We start from the raw sequence: 14421 nt of genomic DNA, 5'->3' as shown, positions 1-14421 counted from the left end.
CTCAGGGTCCTGGGATCAAGCCCCACATCAGGCTCTCTGCTCGCAGGGAGCCTGCTTCCCTGTCTCTCTCTGCCTGCCTCTCTGCCTACTTGCGATCTCTGTCAAATAAATAAAATCTTTTTAAAAATTTTAAAAAATAAATGAAATGTAATTTTGTTAGATACCAACATGCCCCCAAAATGGGCACAAAAAGTCATCAGAGCACCCTTGTTGGGATGACAGTAAGGGAACCATAGCTCTCTGAAAACCTCTAGCCTGAGAGGTCAGATTGTACAGTGCATTTGTAAAGCAAATAATTCAATAGACATTAACTGTGCTCTTACTGTGTACTAAAAAATGTTGGAGGTATTGGGGATAAAAAGGAACATTCTAGGAATCCTAAGGGAGCATCTTCACTAAGAGGCCACTTTAGCAGGGGCCAGATGGACTTCTGCTCTTCTTACCTCTGAACAGAGTGACTTGAAGTTCAGCAGCACTTCCCTGAGCATGAGTTCCCATAGACTCAAAGTTTGTCTTACCCAGAATTATCCCCACATCATGTGAGAATCAACACCCAATATACCTGTTGGTAGTATTGAGAAAAGGAACTTAAGTTTGACAAATTCAAAGTGGAAGGCAAATGAATATAGGTGCAAAAACTAGAACTTAGGACTTCCCTCCTGTTGGGGGCCGGAGGGAAGAATGGTAAGAAGGTGAACTTGGGAATCAGGAAGTTCTGAAACTTAAAGTTATAATAATTGAAAGTCACCAAACATTTGGTGGTCTGAACAGAAGGGGTATTTAAAAAGTACATTTCAGCTGCCCCCAAACTCTTAAAACTTCTTACTGAAAGTTTGGAAAAGAAAAATTCTGAAGATTTGGAAACTGATTGTATACTGCTGCTTATTGAGTGTATAAAATTATCATTGGTAAAATGCTACTGATGATGTATATTTCATGTGTAATTTTCATTATTTGACAACTATAAAAAATATCTATGAGGACGTTTGCCACCTGAGTTTTTTTGTTATTTTGTTTTTTGTTTTTTGTTTTTTTGGTCTAAAAGCTGTTTTTCAATTATACATTTTCTTATCATGAAGTTTTAGGATAAAATTCTCTCACATAGCAGGCATTCTCCTCTAAGGGAACTAGATTTCCGACTTCACAGCCATACCTTATTCAGAGGAGTGTTACTGCAGGCTCTCTGAGAAGACTTTTCTAACTCCATCCTCAGATTCCAACAAAATGAAGTTTGGACTATCTGCTCCAGTGGCTGCATAATGGTTATCGTTCAGAGCTGATAATGAGGAAATTCTTTTGAAGCCTTGGTCTAAATATTCCACAAACACTAGAAGTAACCCAATCTGCACTCTTATAATTTTGTTGTATTTCAAGCACAATAAAGTGGTATTGTGGAATATAACATTAAAACAGTAATATATAAACAAGAACAGGAAATATAGAAAATATCTTTTATTCTTGTGCATGACTTTAAATGTTGACATAGGTTTCACTGTGATAGAAGTGTAGATCTTATATGAAATTCTGTTTAGAAATATTGGTCATTAATTTGTAATTTAATAAATCTATTAGGGAAACAAAAATACATATTCTTCTTTAAGAAGATATTGGAACTTTCAGTTTGAAAGAGAATCATACATGAAAACAAAGATAATTCCTATAGTAGTTTAATCCATACTTTATAGTAAACCTAACATCTAACTATTATGAATGTGTCTATTACCTTGAGGTATTATAATTTGACATTAATTTCTGTATTTAACACGGAAGTACTATAATTACCAACTTTCAGTGAAATTAGTAAGAATTAAAACGTCACATCTTAGTCAGTTGGTTTTTAGAATTTTGTAAGACACATTAAATCTGAGAAAAAATAAGTAACAGATTAATGCCCACGAAACTTTTCTGTCATTATATGAAACAGGTTTTTTTACTTTGGCAAAACTAATAATGCCATTTTATGACTCTCAGGTATTTCATAAAATTTGTTAGAGCATCAAGAAAATTAAAATGACTCAAATGTGTTTCTAATTTTCCAATGATTCTATCAGATTCTTTTACACTGAATATTCCACTTCATTGTAGAATTTTCTGTATTCCTACTTCATTGTATACACTAACATAAGTGTAAGCAGCATGATGCATTAATGTTTTGAGAAAAAATAAACTCCTCCAAGAAGTCCTACAAAGACAGTTAATTCTGAATCTCTCACCTGTATACTACTTTAACGGTGATGGTAAACATACCACCCTCTCTTTTAGCTTTAAGAACACCAGCGATGTTTGTTTTTATGTGATTTGTGCAAATCATACAAAAAGGACAACTAATTCCTATTGGAAATCTTTTAAATTCCAAGCTAACAAATTTCATCAATTTCCACATCTGGATACTTTTTACTTATGTGTTTATTTTATAAGTGATGCTTTGATAGAAATAATACAAAGTCTAGCTTCTTAGAATATTTTTAGTTTTGCCAAACTTAACTGAATTCTTTTCCCCAAAATGACACATCTTAATATGTCCTGCTAATGTTTCCTTAAAATCAGCATTTTTCTTAGATGTGGCAACTGTTTAAAGATCTATAATAATTTCTGCAACTAATAGCCAAATATTTTTGCCTAAAGGGTAAGTACAATTTCAAATATTTATGCCATTATTGTAAACTGATAACACTCTACATGCCTTCTAATAGGCTGTGTGCACTTCTTCAACATCTTCAAACTTCCTCAGAAATGGAGTCCCCAAAAGTCATTTATGTAAAAATTGTTTAATATTTACTAACTTATTACAGAGTGGTTTGCATTTTAATTTTTACTGCATTAGCATTTGGCATTAAGACAGCAGTGGGTCAAGTCTGGCTTTCGTTGCGGAAGGTTCACTGGAGTAGAGTAATCACGACATGGTCATCTCGGCCTTGCCACAGCATCTCTCCTTCGAAGTCAACCAGCCCATGCTTCCTGGCACGCATGAGAATGCCCACCACTTTATCTGAGATACGCACATAGCGGTCAAAGAGATCTCCAAAAGTAACCTGGATCTTGCCATCTCGTCGGTGGTGGGCCATGGTGCGGATGATGAAGCACATGTCCATGATCTCTCTGTAGATGTGCTCCTCGGCTCGCTTGGCCCTTTCCGCCGTTTTGGTTCCCTCCTTGGGACGCCCGTAGCCTTCGTCTCCTTTGTGAAGGCGGGTGGACATGGCCAGCTGATAATCGAATTCCTCACTGAAAGGATTGAGCTTCTGGGATTGTATGTGTTCATCAGCCCATTGTTGCCATCTCCCTTTCAGGCTGTCCACTTGGCTGTATTTCTGTTGGGCCTTGCAGTTGAGTTTCTCTGTGAATCTATTTGCCCTAAAAGGGAGAGAGAATGAAGAATCAAGATCCTGATACTTAACATCCAAGTGCTGCTTTCTCTTTGTACTTCCTGCGTATAGGCGTCTTTATGTAAGTGTAATTTTCTTCATTATAAACAATATAATAAGACAATAAAGTAGAAATGAAAGAAGAAAAATTAGAACAGTCACACCATTGTTCTTTATTTTTACTTGAGGAGGGCTGACAACGACCATTGTCCTCATTTTGGTGCACCATAAAAAATATTAAACTCTATTTCAGGAAAAAAATCTTCTTTTCACAAATATAATGTAAATATGAATGTCTTAAAATTACATGTTGATGACATTTTAGCATTGGAATCATATGAATGTTTTAAGGGAAACCACGTTGTATAGGGCTTCAGAAACCCGTTATTTCCCCAAAATAAGGCTTATTACAGTAGCATATATACATTGTATTATTCACGTATGTATATATGTTCATATATAGATTTTTGATGAGAGCATATTTAATTAGTATCAATGATGTGCCACAAATTTTGGAATATCAAGTTGTAAAGATAGAAGACAGCCGCTAGCAATAGTAACATTTATCAAATACTTTGTGCTAGCATTTTTCTAAATACGTTATATTAACATTCCTACAACCATTTTATGAGACATTTTATCTGACTATTCTCACTTCCCAGATGAGGAAGCTGAGGTCAGGGTGGTTAAATTACTCGCTTAAAGTCACAAACCTGGTAAGTGATAGTGCTGGGATTTGAACCAGGCCTGTGTGTAACTACTGCAAAATACTGCCCTAAACCAGTGGCAAAGGTAGAATTCAAACACCCACTGTCTGAGGCTGAAGTCAATGCCTCCCCACTGTGCAGGGATGTCTGTCACTCCCCCGGGTACAGTGTCCAATAAGTAGATGAGTTGTGTTTCACAGGTGTGTGTGTCTTTGCAATGTGGAATGCATTTTCTTATTTAAAAAGCAAAACAAACAAACAAAATCAAAACAAAAACAGCCTTGAAAGTTTAGATTGGTAGTGACATGAAGGTACAGGCCAATTTTAAAGTGGGTAAAATTTATCTTTAAAAGATTTCTCTGTCTTTTTTATCTCCAGTCTCCTAGACCCTTTTTCCTAGATCTCCTTGCCTTCGTGAGTAAAACATGAACTACTGGACTATGAAAAAGTCAGAGATTTATAGTCCTCAACATCACAAGCGACCCACCCTTCCTTCTCCCCTGCACCAAGTGCCTGGAAGCACTGGGACAGGAGGTGCAGAGCCTCCTGCAGTCGGGGAGTGAGCAGTGTGCCTGAGCTAAGCAGCCCTTTCTTCCAAACTCTCACAAGTCTCTATTCAAAGCCCCGTTACGTGTCCGGTGTGGGTATTCCTCACTACCCAATCTCACATCCTGAAATCTGGTTATCCAAAGGCAGGAAACTCACAGACACACAGACATGGATAGGGAGACACATGTACTTGTATTAACATTTTCAAAAGAGGCATTAACAGCCACTAGATGGCAAACTTTCACTAATTCCCATGTTCTATGTTCAAAACTATTCTTGAGGCATTCTGTTTCATTATTACGACGGAGCTCAAACTGGGGGTACAGCTGATACGTAGAACACTGCTATTCTTTATAGCCACTTGGACAAAAACATATGACAAAGTAAATTGGGAAATAGCATGCAAAAATCTATACACAGTTACTGCAATTTTTAAAAGTCATGCGCATATGGAAAAGTGCTAGGAATTATACCATACTGAAATGGGATGGATTTCTCTCAGCCTTGCTGATCCTCACCATCACCTGCCTCTCCATAGACTGTCCCTATTTAGCTTCCCAGAGTAGGGGCTGCTTGATCTCATTATCAGATGAGAGCAAACGCCTTCTCCCCTTCGATTCATGGCAATACATGACAAGCATAGTCTTGAATAACGAGCTCAAGGCCATCCCAGCATAACCCAACGCTCATACCTGATTTGAGGCAGGGACATCCTGCTAGAGAAGAGACTTGAAACATCTCAGAAGAAATTGAAGAGAATGGCATAATTTGTTAACTCATACTTGTGTCTCCCAAATACTGACTACAGTTCTGTCCTGTATTATAAACTGTAATACAGTACTTCCCCCTTATTCCCAGGTTCAGTTACCCACAGGCAACTACAGTCCGGAGGCAAATGAACCTCCTTCTAATGAGTCATCAGGTCAATAGTAACCTAATGCTACATCACCGTGCCTATATCCTTCATCTCACTTCATCTCATCACGTATGCATTTTTTTTCTTTTTTCCTCCCTTCCTTTCTTCCTTCCTTCCTCTTTCTTTCCTTTATGAGAGAGGGCACATGAGTGGGGAGGGACAGAGGGAGAGAGAGAATCCCAAGCAGGCTCCATGCCTAGTGTGGAACCTGACATGGGGCTTGAACTCATAACCCTGAGAGATCATGACCCAAGCAGAAATCAGGAGTCAGACACTTATCTTACTGAGCCACACAGCCACCCCTCATCACATAGGCATTTTGTCATCTCACACCATCATAGTAAGAGTGAGTATAGAACAATGTAGAGTATACAGTAAGTATAGAGTATAGAGCAAGTATAGAGTAAGAGTGAGTATAGAACAATAAGGTATTTTGAAAGAGAGACCACATTCACATAACTTTTACTATAGTATAGTTATAATTGTTCTATTATTGTTGTGGCTAAAATTTCTTACTGTGCCTAATTTATAAATTAAGCTTTTTCATAGACATATATGTATAGGAAAAAACATAGGATATATAGGTTTGGTATTTCCTGCATTTTTAAGCATTCACGGAGGTCTTAGAACATATCTCCCACAGATAAGGGGGAGCTACTGTAATTTTTCCTTTAAGGAACTTCTGGGTGTGCCTGGGTGGCTCAGTCATTAAGTGTCTGCCTTCTGCTCAGGTCATGATCACAGGGTCCTGGAATGGAGCCCCGCATCAGGCTTCCTGCTCAGCGGGGAGCCTGCTTTTCCCTCTCCCTCTCCCCCTGCTTGCATTCCTTCTCTCGCTGTATCTCTCTGTCAAATAAACAAATAAAATCTTTTTTTAAAAAATAAGAAACTTCTAGCCAAGTTGGCATACTTTCCATCTTTTTATTAAGGTATTTATGACACTGACTGTGTGTCAGACACTGTTTTAGGATCTTATTGAATAGTCAATAATTTTTTTTAAAGTAGCCATTAAAAGACATCTGTGAAGATAATCAGAGTAATACCAAATTGAGTATACGGCAAAATTCTAACTATATAAAATGTGTACACATCAAGATGAGGAAGTCAATGGCATGTACACAATTGAAAATAATTGTTAGTATCCAGATGGCAGTTGTTTCTTTTTTTCTTCTTTAACAAATTATCTTTCCTCTTGGTATCATATTGATTTTATGATTTAAAGAAAGCAAAAAAGAAAGAAAGAAAGAAAGAAAGAATATTCAAATTAGCCTCCCAAGGTAACTTGTTTAAACTGTATGTTATATGGGCCTCTGATAATTGATGTAGGGTTTTTTTCCCTCTAATTTGCATTAGGAACTTAGAGTCCCTGAATCTTGAAACCCTATGTCATTAGGGATGGGGTTGAAGTTGGTGAGTTAATAAGTCTCTGAGGAAGTGAAGCATTTATCTTTTAAAAATCACCTCCTAAATCTTGATGTCCATTTGTTATATTGTCAAACTGTAATTCCCAAAACATTGGAGAGAAGGGAAGCAAAGGAATTCATCTAATAAACAAGATTTAGAACATAGATTATAAAAAATGAAGTACCAGGAGAAATACCCTAATGAGTGTTTGTCTCTCTCTTTTAAACATTCTGTATGTTTTTGTATTTCCAATTTCTTATTTATTTATTTATTTATTTGACAGAGAGAAAGAGATCACAAGTAGGCAGAGAGGCAGGCGGAGAGAGAGGAGGAAGCAGGCTCCCTGCTGAGCAGAGAGCAAGACACGGGGCTCGATCCCAGGACCCTGGGATTATGACCTGAGCCAAAGGCAGAGGCTTTAACCCGCTGAGCCACCCAGGTGCCCTGTATTTCCAATTTCTAAAAAGCCTGAAAGTTCATGCTTAAATCAGAATTAGAAAATCTTTTTTTTTTTTTTAAGACTTTATTTATTTATTTAACAGAGCTAGAGGGAGACAGGGAACACAAGCAGGGCAGGGACAGAGAGAAAGGGAGAGGCAGACTCCCTTTCGATGCAGGGCTCGATTCAGGGCTAAATCCCAGGACCTGAGATCGTGACCTGAGCCAAAGATAGATGCTTAATGATTGAGTCACCCAAGTAGCCCAGGATTAGAAAATCTTATATCTTAAATATCTTCTTGGTCAATGAACATAAGAAACAATATACCAGCTAATCCTTTTTTTAATCTTTAAGTAAAAATGTGAATAATAGTTTAGATTGAGCTTTAGGAAGATAGTATAGTATAAATTTATAGAAAGCAAAGCAATATTCAATGACTGACATCACACCCATATTTTAAGATAGTAGTATTTCATCTAAACTTGGCTTCTTGGTTTCTTCATTATTAATAAACAAATTTTCTTATAGTCAATCAATAAATATTTCCCCTGTCCAAGTATTGCAAAGTAACTAACTGTACTAGACATTATAAGCATTCTAATTGGAAAATGTATGTTCAATCACTGAAACAAATTCAGAAACTTATTTATCTGTTATCATCTGTCATCAAATGACATCAGTTTGAGTGCTGCTTTCTCATGTGAATGGGCTTTTCAGCAATTTAATGAGAATACAGGAACTAATTGCATCATAGTTTTATAATTTTGGAGTAATAATTATGTGGGTACATTATTTAATATGAATAAACCGCACAGGAAATAAAAATTCTGGAAGGTATATTTCAAACCTAACCAAATTCTCTGGCTCTGGAAATACTCTGGGAGATGGCCTTAACCTGCATCACCAAATGATGTTTCAAATATCACAGGGAGATGTGGAGATGACATTTTCTTTCTATTTATTTATTTATGTATTTGGCAGAGATAGAGATCACAAGCAGGCGGTGGGGGGGAGCAGGCTCCCGGTTCCTCAGAGAGCCCGATGCAGGGCTCTATCCCAAGACCCTGAGACCATGACCTGAGCTGAAGGCAGAGGCTTAACCCTCTGAGCCACCCAGACACCAGGTGACATTTTCTGGTCTCAGTCTTGAATCTGCGTGAAGAGAGCAGAGACCTGCTTTCATGGCCCCATCCCAAAGACTGTCCTGTAGAGGGAGCATTTCTCCTCTTCGCCCAGGAACATTTCTCTGTCAGTAAAGCAAATAATTTCTGTCACCCTCTCCAAATTCCTAGGGATGTGCTCCTCTGGTTTGTTTGCTCCTCTCTGCAGGAAGCCTAGCCAGTTTGATGAATGGAAGCATGCCCTTCACAGGGTCACACTTATCTCTGTCTGTTATCAGTCAGATTTGAGAGCCAGGCCCGTGATTCTTCTTGCCCATTGGTAACTGTCCTCAGACCCATAGAAAGGATTCCACACTCTAGAGTTGGGGTCAAATAGCAGAAAGCCATACTTTGGCTCTATTTCTAGCAAAATCCTTCAATACAGTTGTACCCAGACCTTACACGTAGAGTGTTATTGGGATTCCATTAATTAAGCTGACACTTTGACCTCCATTTTAGTTTTCTTGAGCCCATTCTCTGATGAGAGAATCAGTCTAACAGAGCAGTTAAGAACATAAGCTCAATCATGTACTAACTCTATGACATGGATACATTTCTTAGTGTCTCTCCGTGTCAATTCCCTTATCTATAAAATGGCCTTCTTATTCCCCACTATTAACTATTTTTGTTGAGTGTAACGTGGGGAGGATGAATGCATGATTGGCACTTCAATACTGCACCATTACTGTATGGGAGAGGGAGGCAGTTTCTTTTGTCTAAAGGAGCTGGACCAAACAAGTCATGTAACTACACAATCAAAACACTCAACATTTTTAAAATAAAGCATTAAATATAAAGCATTTTCATACTTAAACCCAGTTAGCAAATCTCTGTTAGTAAAGAATATCTCTATTTTTTACCAAACCTGACTTTTTTCAGTCCATAGAACATCTTAACCACCAAAAAACCTCTCTTTGCTTCTACTTAAACATTCGTGATACATAACTTTCTCCCTATTGGTGGATATGGGCAAAGAATGGTGCTTAGAATGAAAAATAAACGAACAGAATCTCCTTTCATACAGGCTTAGTCAATAATGTCACGATCATTTCTCCAGCAGCATTTGAGAGTCCCATCAGGCTTGTGCTGAAGCTTTCTGGGCACAGCTAGGGTTACTGCTGACACTAAGCGATGTTGTTTCTGTGTACGACATTCTGGTACCCTATGTTCTTCAAGACTAAGGGAAAGGAACTAAAGGAGGAAAGAGGAGATTTAATCCCAATCCTCTGCCCCAACCCTGAGGACCAATCTCCTAGTATCCTGTAGGGTTGGGATCACAAGGAATGGTCCCCTGTATTATAATGTGTACAAATTATTAAGGAGTTCCTCTGGATCTATTGCTTTGCATAATCAATATCAAAATAACTGTATGAGCTACATCTATTTTTTTTTTACGTGAGGACAAAGAGACAGAATTTGCCAAAGTAACCATGATTCAAACCTAATTGTCTCTCACCTGAAACTTATACACCTTTCCATCACACTAAGAAGGTGTCCACGTACATGTCTGATTGTAAGAACCTGAGAAGGGTCCTGTATGTGAGTCCCCACTTCCAGTTTAGAGTGTGGTGAAGAGAGCGGGGTCAAGAGCCAGAATGCCTGGGTTCAAATCCCATAGGCTATAAAATCTTACCCATATTTTCTACTGTTTCTTTATCTTATGCTCCATCTATCAAATGTGGAGAATACTACACCTGCCCATGAGAACATTGTGAGGATTAAATGAATAAACATCGAAAGAAACATAGAAAGTGCCCAAGAAGACTACATGCATTAAAGACTGTCTCCAGTAGTCCACTTCCTACCTCAAGCCAATCTGAACCATGCTGACAGAAGATCTCCCTTGTGCCATCCTCAATCTTTATTCTGTTGGGTTCTATTATTTCATTTCTAGCAAGTGCACACACATACACGTACACACACACACACACACACACACACACCCAAAAATCCACAAGACCAGAATCAGACTATGGTTCCATATTTCCTGGTAGAATAATTATTTCTGATTCTGAATGTCTGTATTAATGTAAGTAGAGCACAAAACCAGATCTCTCCACAGCATCCTCAAGGCACCGAGTGGTAGTTAGCACCATGTCTGTTTCAAAACACTGCATTTGGAGGCAAGCGCATCTCAGCTTTGTCACTAACTTGCTGGGTAAAACCTCCCCTCTGAGCCATACTGCTCCTGTCCCTAAATTGGGATAATAATACCTGCTTCATCAGATCGTGAGAGATAAAAGGACAGAGCATGTTAGCCATCTGTGGCGTGCACTAAATGTGTGAGCATCGTTACAATTATCTAGATTTGCCATTTCATTTTTCTTGAAAGCATGCGATATCATAGTTCTAATTCTTTCAAAACACCTCTAGAGTCACAAACTGTATGACAGGTTTTGTCAAATTAGGTGTCAGTTTTGTTCTTTACTTTCTGATTGTTTCATAAAGCTTAAGAAGCACACCTACACAACTAATATTTCCAAAGGGAGTCATCATATCAGAGGCTTTTCACATATTTTGATAGTCTATAGTTGTGAAGTGAGATTATCCTGACTTTCTATTATGTGGAGGTGGAGTTACTGTCTTTTTTTTTTAAGATTTTATTTATTTATTTGACAGACAGAGAGATCACAAGTAGGCAGAGAGGCAGACAGAGAGAGAGAGAGAAGAGGAAGCAGGCTCCCTGCCAAGCAGAGAGCCCGATGCGGGGCTCCATCCCAGAATCCTGAGATCATGACCTGAGCCAAGGGCAGAGGCTTTAACCCACTGAACCACCCAGGCGCCCCTGGAGTTAGTCTTAAAAGGAAAGACATATTTTTTGTCTGAAGAACTGTATCAGTATGGCTCAGTCTCTGTTGAGGGGTATGTGTATTTGACATCTAAATATCTTAGAATTGTGGTATTTTAATGACCTAGCTTTAATAGCATTTCTGTCATTGTTTACCAACAGGACAAAACTTCTCTGAAACTTTGAAAAATTGCCAAATGGTAGAATCTATGTGAATAATAACAGTTTTTATATATGGAGCATAGGAAGCAGGTACTGTGCTGAATTCTTGGCAGCCTTAATCTCGTTTACTTCTTCCAATACAATAGAATTTATCTCAAAATTTTACTCTTGCTATCATTTTACAAAGGAGGAAATGGGCTTAGAAAAATAACCAGTTCGTGTGTGAGACAGTGAGAGAGGAGAACAACTAGGATCTACTCTCTTAGCCACTTTTGAGTATATAATATGATATTATCAACTATTGTTAGAGCAGAGCTGGAATTTTTTTTTTTTAAAGATTTTATTTATTTATTTGACAGAGAGAGAGATCACAAGTAGGCAGAGAGGCAGGCAGAGAGAGAGGAGGAAGCAGGCTCCCTGCTGAGCAGAGAGCCCGATGTGGGACTCGATCCCAGGACCCTGAGATCATGACCTGAGCCGAAGGCAGCAGCTTAACCCACTGAGCCACCCAGGCGCCCCCAGAGCTGGAATTTGAACTTGGGTCTGTCTAACTTCAGAGCCTACTCTCAAGTTAGATGGCAGCCTCCCAGCGGTTTACAGGGTCCTAGGGACAAAGACATGTCCCCTGATAATGCTATAGACTGGTTTGAGACAAGGGAAAGATTTGCCCAGTCTTAGTCTACCAGCAAGCATATTGTCTGCAGAGAAGCCAATTTGCTATTTGTCCTAGACTTTATTTTAAAAAAATGTACACAACGCAGACATCCTTCTTTGGTGGCTTCATCTTTGTTGAAGCCAAAACTGGAGTATTCAGTTCAAAACATAATAAAGAAACAGGAAAGTACAGGCCCTTGACCCAGAGGTCCATGTCTAGCTTGGCACTGCCCCTTTGGCCCAGAGGCAGAGCCTTCCCCACAGGACCTCGCCGCCTGCCTACTTTTGAAGATTCTCATTCTAACTTTGGGAGAATTTCCCTGCTCTCTCGGTCCCCATGGCTGGTTGGGGCTCAGAGGCAGTATAAGCAGCCGAAGGGGGGCATTCACTTACTGGGAAGGCAAGGGGCGCTTGATTCTGGTGGTGACCACCTGCTCTCCGTCCTGCTCGGGCCTCTCCTCAGTCTCCCCTCCATAGCCGCTGTCCTCTGTGTCGATGCTGTCACTCCTCCACGTGGGCTCATCCTGTTCCATCTCTTTCCAGCCTTTGGTCAGCTCGGATACCAGGTTGGCACATTTCCTCCTCCGTGTCGGGGAGCCATGGCTGTGGAGGATTCTGTCAATGTCATTTTCTGGGTGCCCGGCTCCAGGAATGTCGCCGTCCTCGTATCGGTGGCTCAGGTGGCTCACATCCCCTCCTCTCTCATAAGCTTTGCTGACGACTGTTTTGGTCACCTCTTTCCTTTTGATAGGAGAGACTTCAGTGGCTCCCTCTGAACTTTGTCCATCTCCATGTCCCTCTGACTTTTGGGAGGGGGACTTTGGGGTGCTCTGAGCTTGCTGGTGGAGAGTGGGGCTGACCACTGACTTAGGGGCTTGGGGTGCATCCTGGGTCCCTCCGGGCTGCCAGCCTGTGGGCTCTTGGGCCTGCCTGGTGCTGTTCTCATTTGCCCACTGCTGCCAACCTCGGGCCAAGCTGATCACCAGGGTGGCTGTGCGTACCTTCCGGAGGGCACGCTTGGCTGGGGCCTCCTCTCTTTCCTTTTCTCCCGGAGCCATGCCACCCTTCTCTTCTCTGCCGGTAGCCTGGGCACTGACTAACATGAGTATGAACCTGGGGAGTGCCTGAGATTTAAATAGAAGCAGGGTGTGAGGGGGGGTGGGGAAGAGTTTGGTGACGGTGGAAACTATGTTAAACATTTCTTGCCAAGATGTGGTGCCTTCCCCTGATGGTGTGCTTTTTTTAAACCCTGACGTCTCCAGTTCCATCACGGCGGAGGAATATCTCTGCTGCTGAAGGACAGTGATATGCACACTCCCTTTCTTCTCGAGTGCCAGAGTGGAAATTACTAGATTTGATCATGTGCTCAGCCTTATGTTCTTCCTGACCTTAAAATATGGTCCTACCATTTATAGGAGCATAAAATATGAGCACAAATTGTGCTAGGAATATTATAGGCTTGTTCCCATTTAAATCTCAATATAGCTCTTAATTAAGTCCCATTTTATAGCAGAGTACAATGAAATCAAACTTCCTACAGCTAATAATATCTGTGATTCAAACCCAGATCTGTCTGATTCAAAACTCATGCTGTTTATTCTAGTTATCAAAGATCCTAAGTTCCCTTTTTCTTTTGTTGTCACTGCTATTCAGTAGAGACCTTAGAATCACCTCATCCAACCTTCATTTTCCAGATGGGAAAACTGAGGCCCAGATAAGGGGGAGACAAGGGCCAGGTTTTCTGGTCACAAAATTGAATTGCTCCATTGAGAAGTTATTTTGATAGACAAGATGATGGTCAAAATTTTGGTCCAATTTAAAGTCTTTGAGACCTACACACATGTTGAATTTCATAATTATTATTGTATAAATATTCTCAAATGTTTTGAAAAAATATTTTGTTTTTAAAAAACATCATTTAAAGACAAAATAAGTGAATGCTGTCAGAAACAATCCCACTTGATCTTTTGTTTTCAATTATACACCCTTCTTTTATAGGCCTTTGGCTTCATGCCAAAAAAGCCATTCATTCAATTCTCAGAATAAAGATGGAAATATAGTTTTAAAAAAGGACTGAATAGGTCATTTGGAGAGAGAATGAACTTATATAGGAGGTGTGCTAAACTAGATAAAATTGCTCAGGACTCAGCACTGAATAATTGTTTAAAATAAGACAATAGAATTTCTTTTCACACAACAGTTCTGTGACTTTGAACTATGTCCTTTCCTCTAATCAGTATTGACGGAGAGCTGCTGTCTAAGAGCATAAAAACTCCA

The 14421-nt window shown here is 39.6% G+C and overlaps 1 protein-coding gene across 1 annotated transcript; it reads right to left on the bottom strand.

Moving 5' to 3' along the window:
- Nucleotides 1–2876: 2876 nt before the first annotated feature.
- On the bottom strand, nt 2877–13202 carry ABRA (actin binding Rho activating protein). Its single transcript, XM_045978302.1, has 2 exons — nt 12538–13202; nt 2877–3354 (listed from the first exon to the last, which is right to left on the bottom strand). The coding sequence occupies exons 1-2, from the start codon at nt 13200–13202 to the stop codon at nt 2877–2879; spliced, it is 1143 nt and encodes a 380-aa protein (XP_045834258.1).
- Nucleotides 13203–14421: the final 1219 nt, after the last annotated feature.

The sequence above is a fragment of the Meles meles genome, chromosome 1 (assembly GCF_922984935.1).
Source record: "Meles meles chromosome 1, mMelMel3.1 paternal haplotype, whole genome shotgun sequence".
In the NCBI taxonomy this organism is placed as follows: domain Eukaryota; kingdom Metazoa; phylum Chordata; class Mammalia; order Carnivora; family Mustelidae; genus Meles; species Meles meles.
Note: the sequence above shows the minus strand (reverse complement) of the source record. Positions and strands in the feature narration are given on the sequence as shown.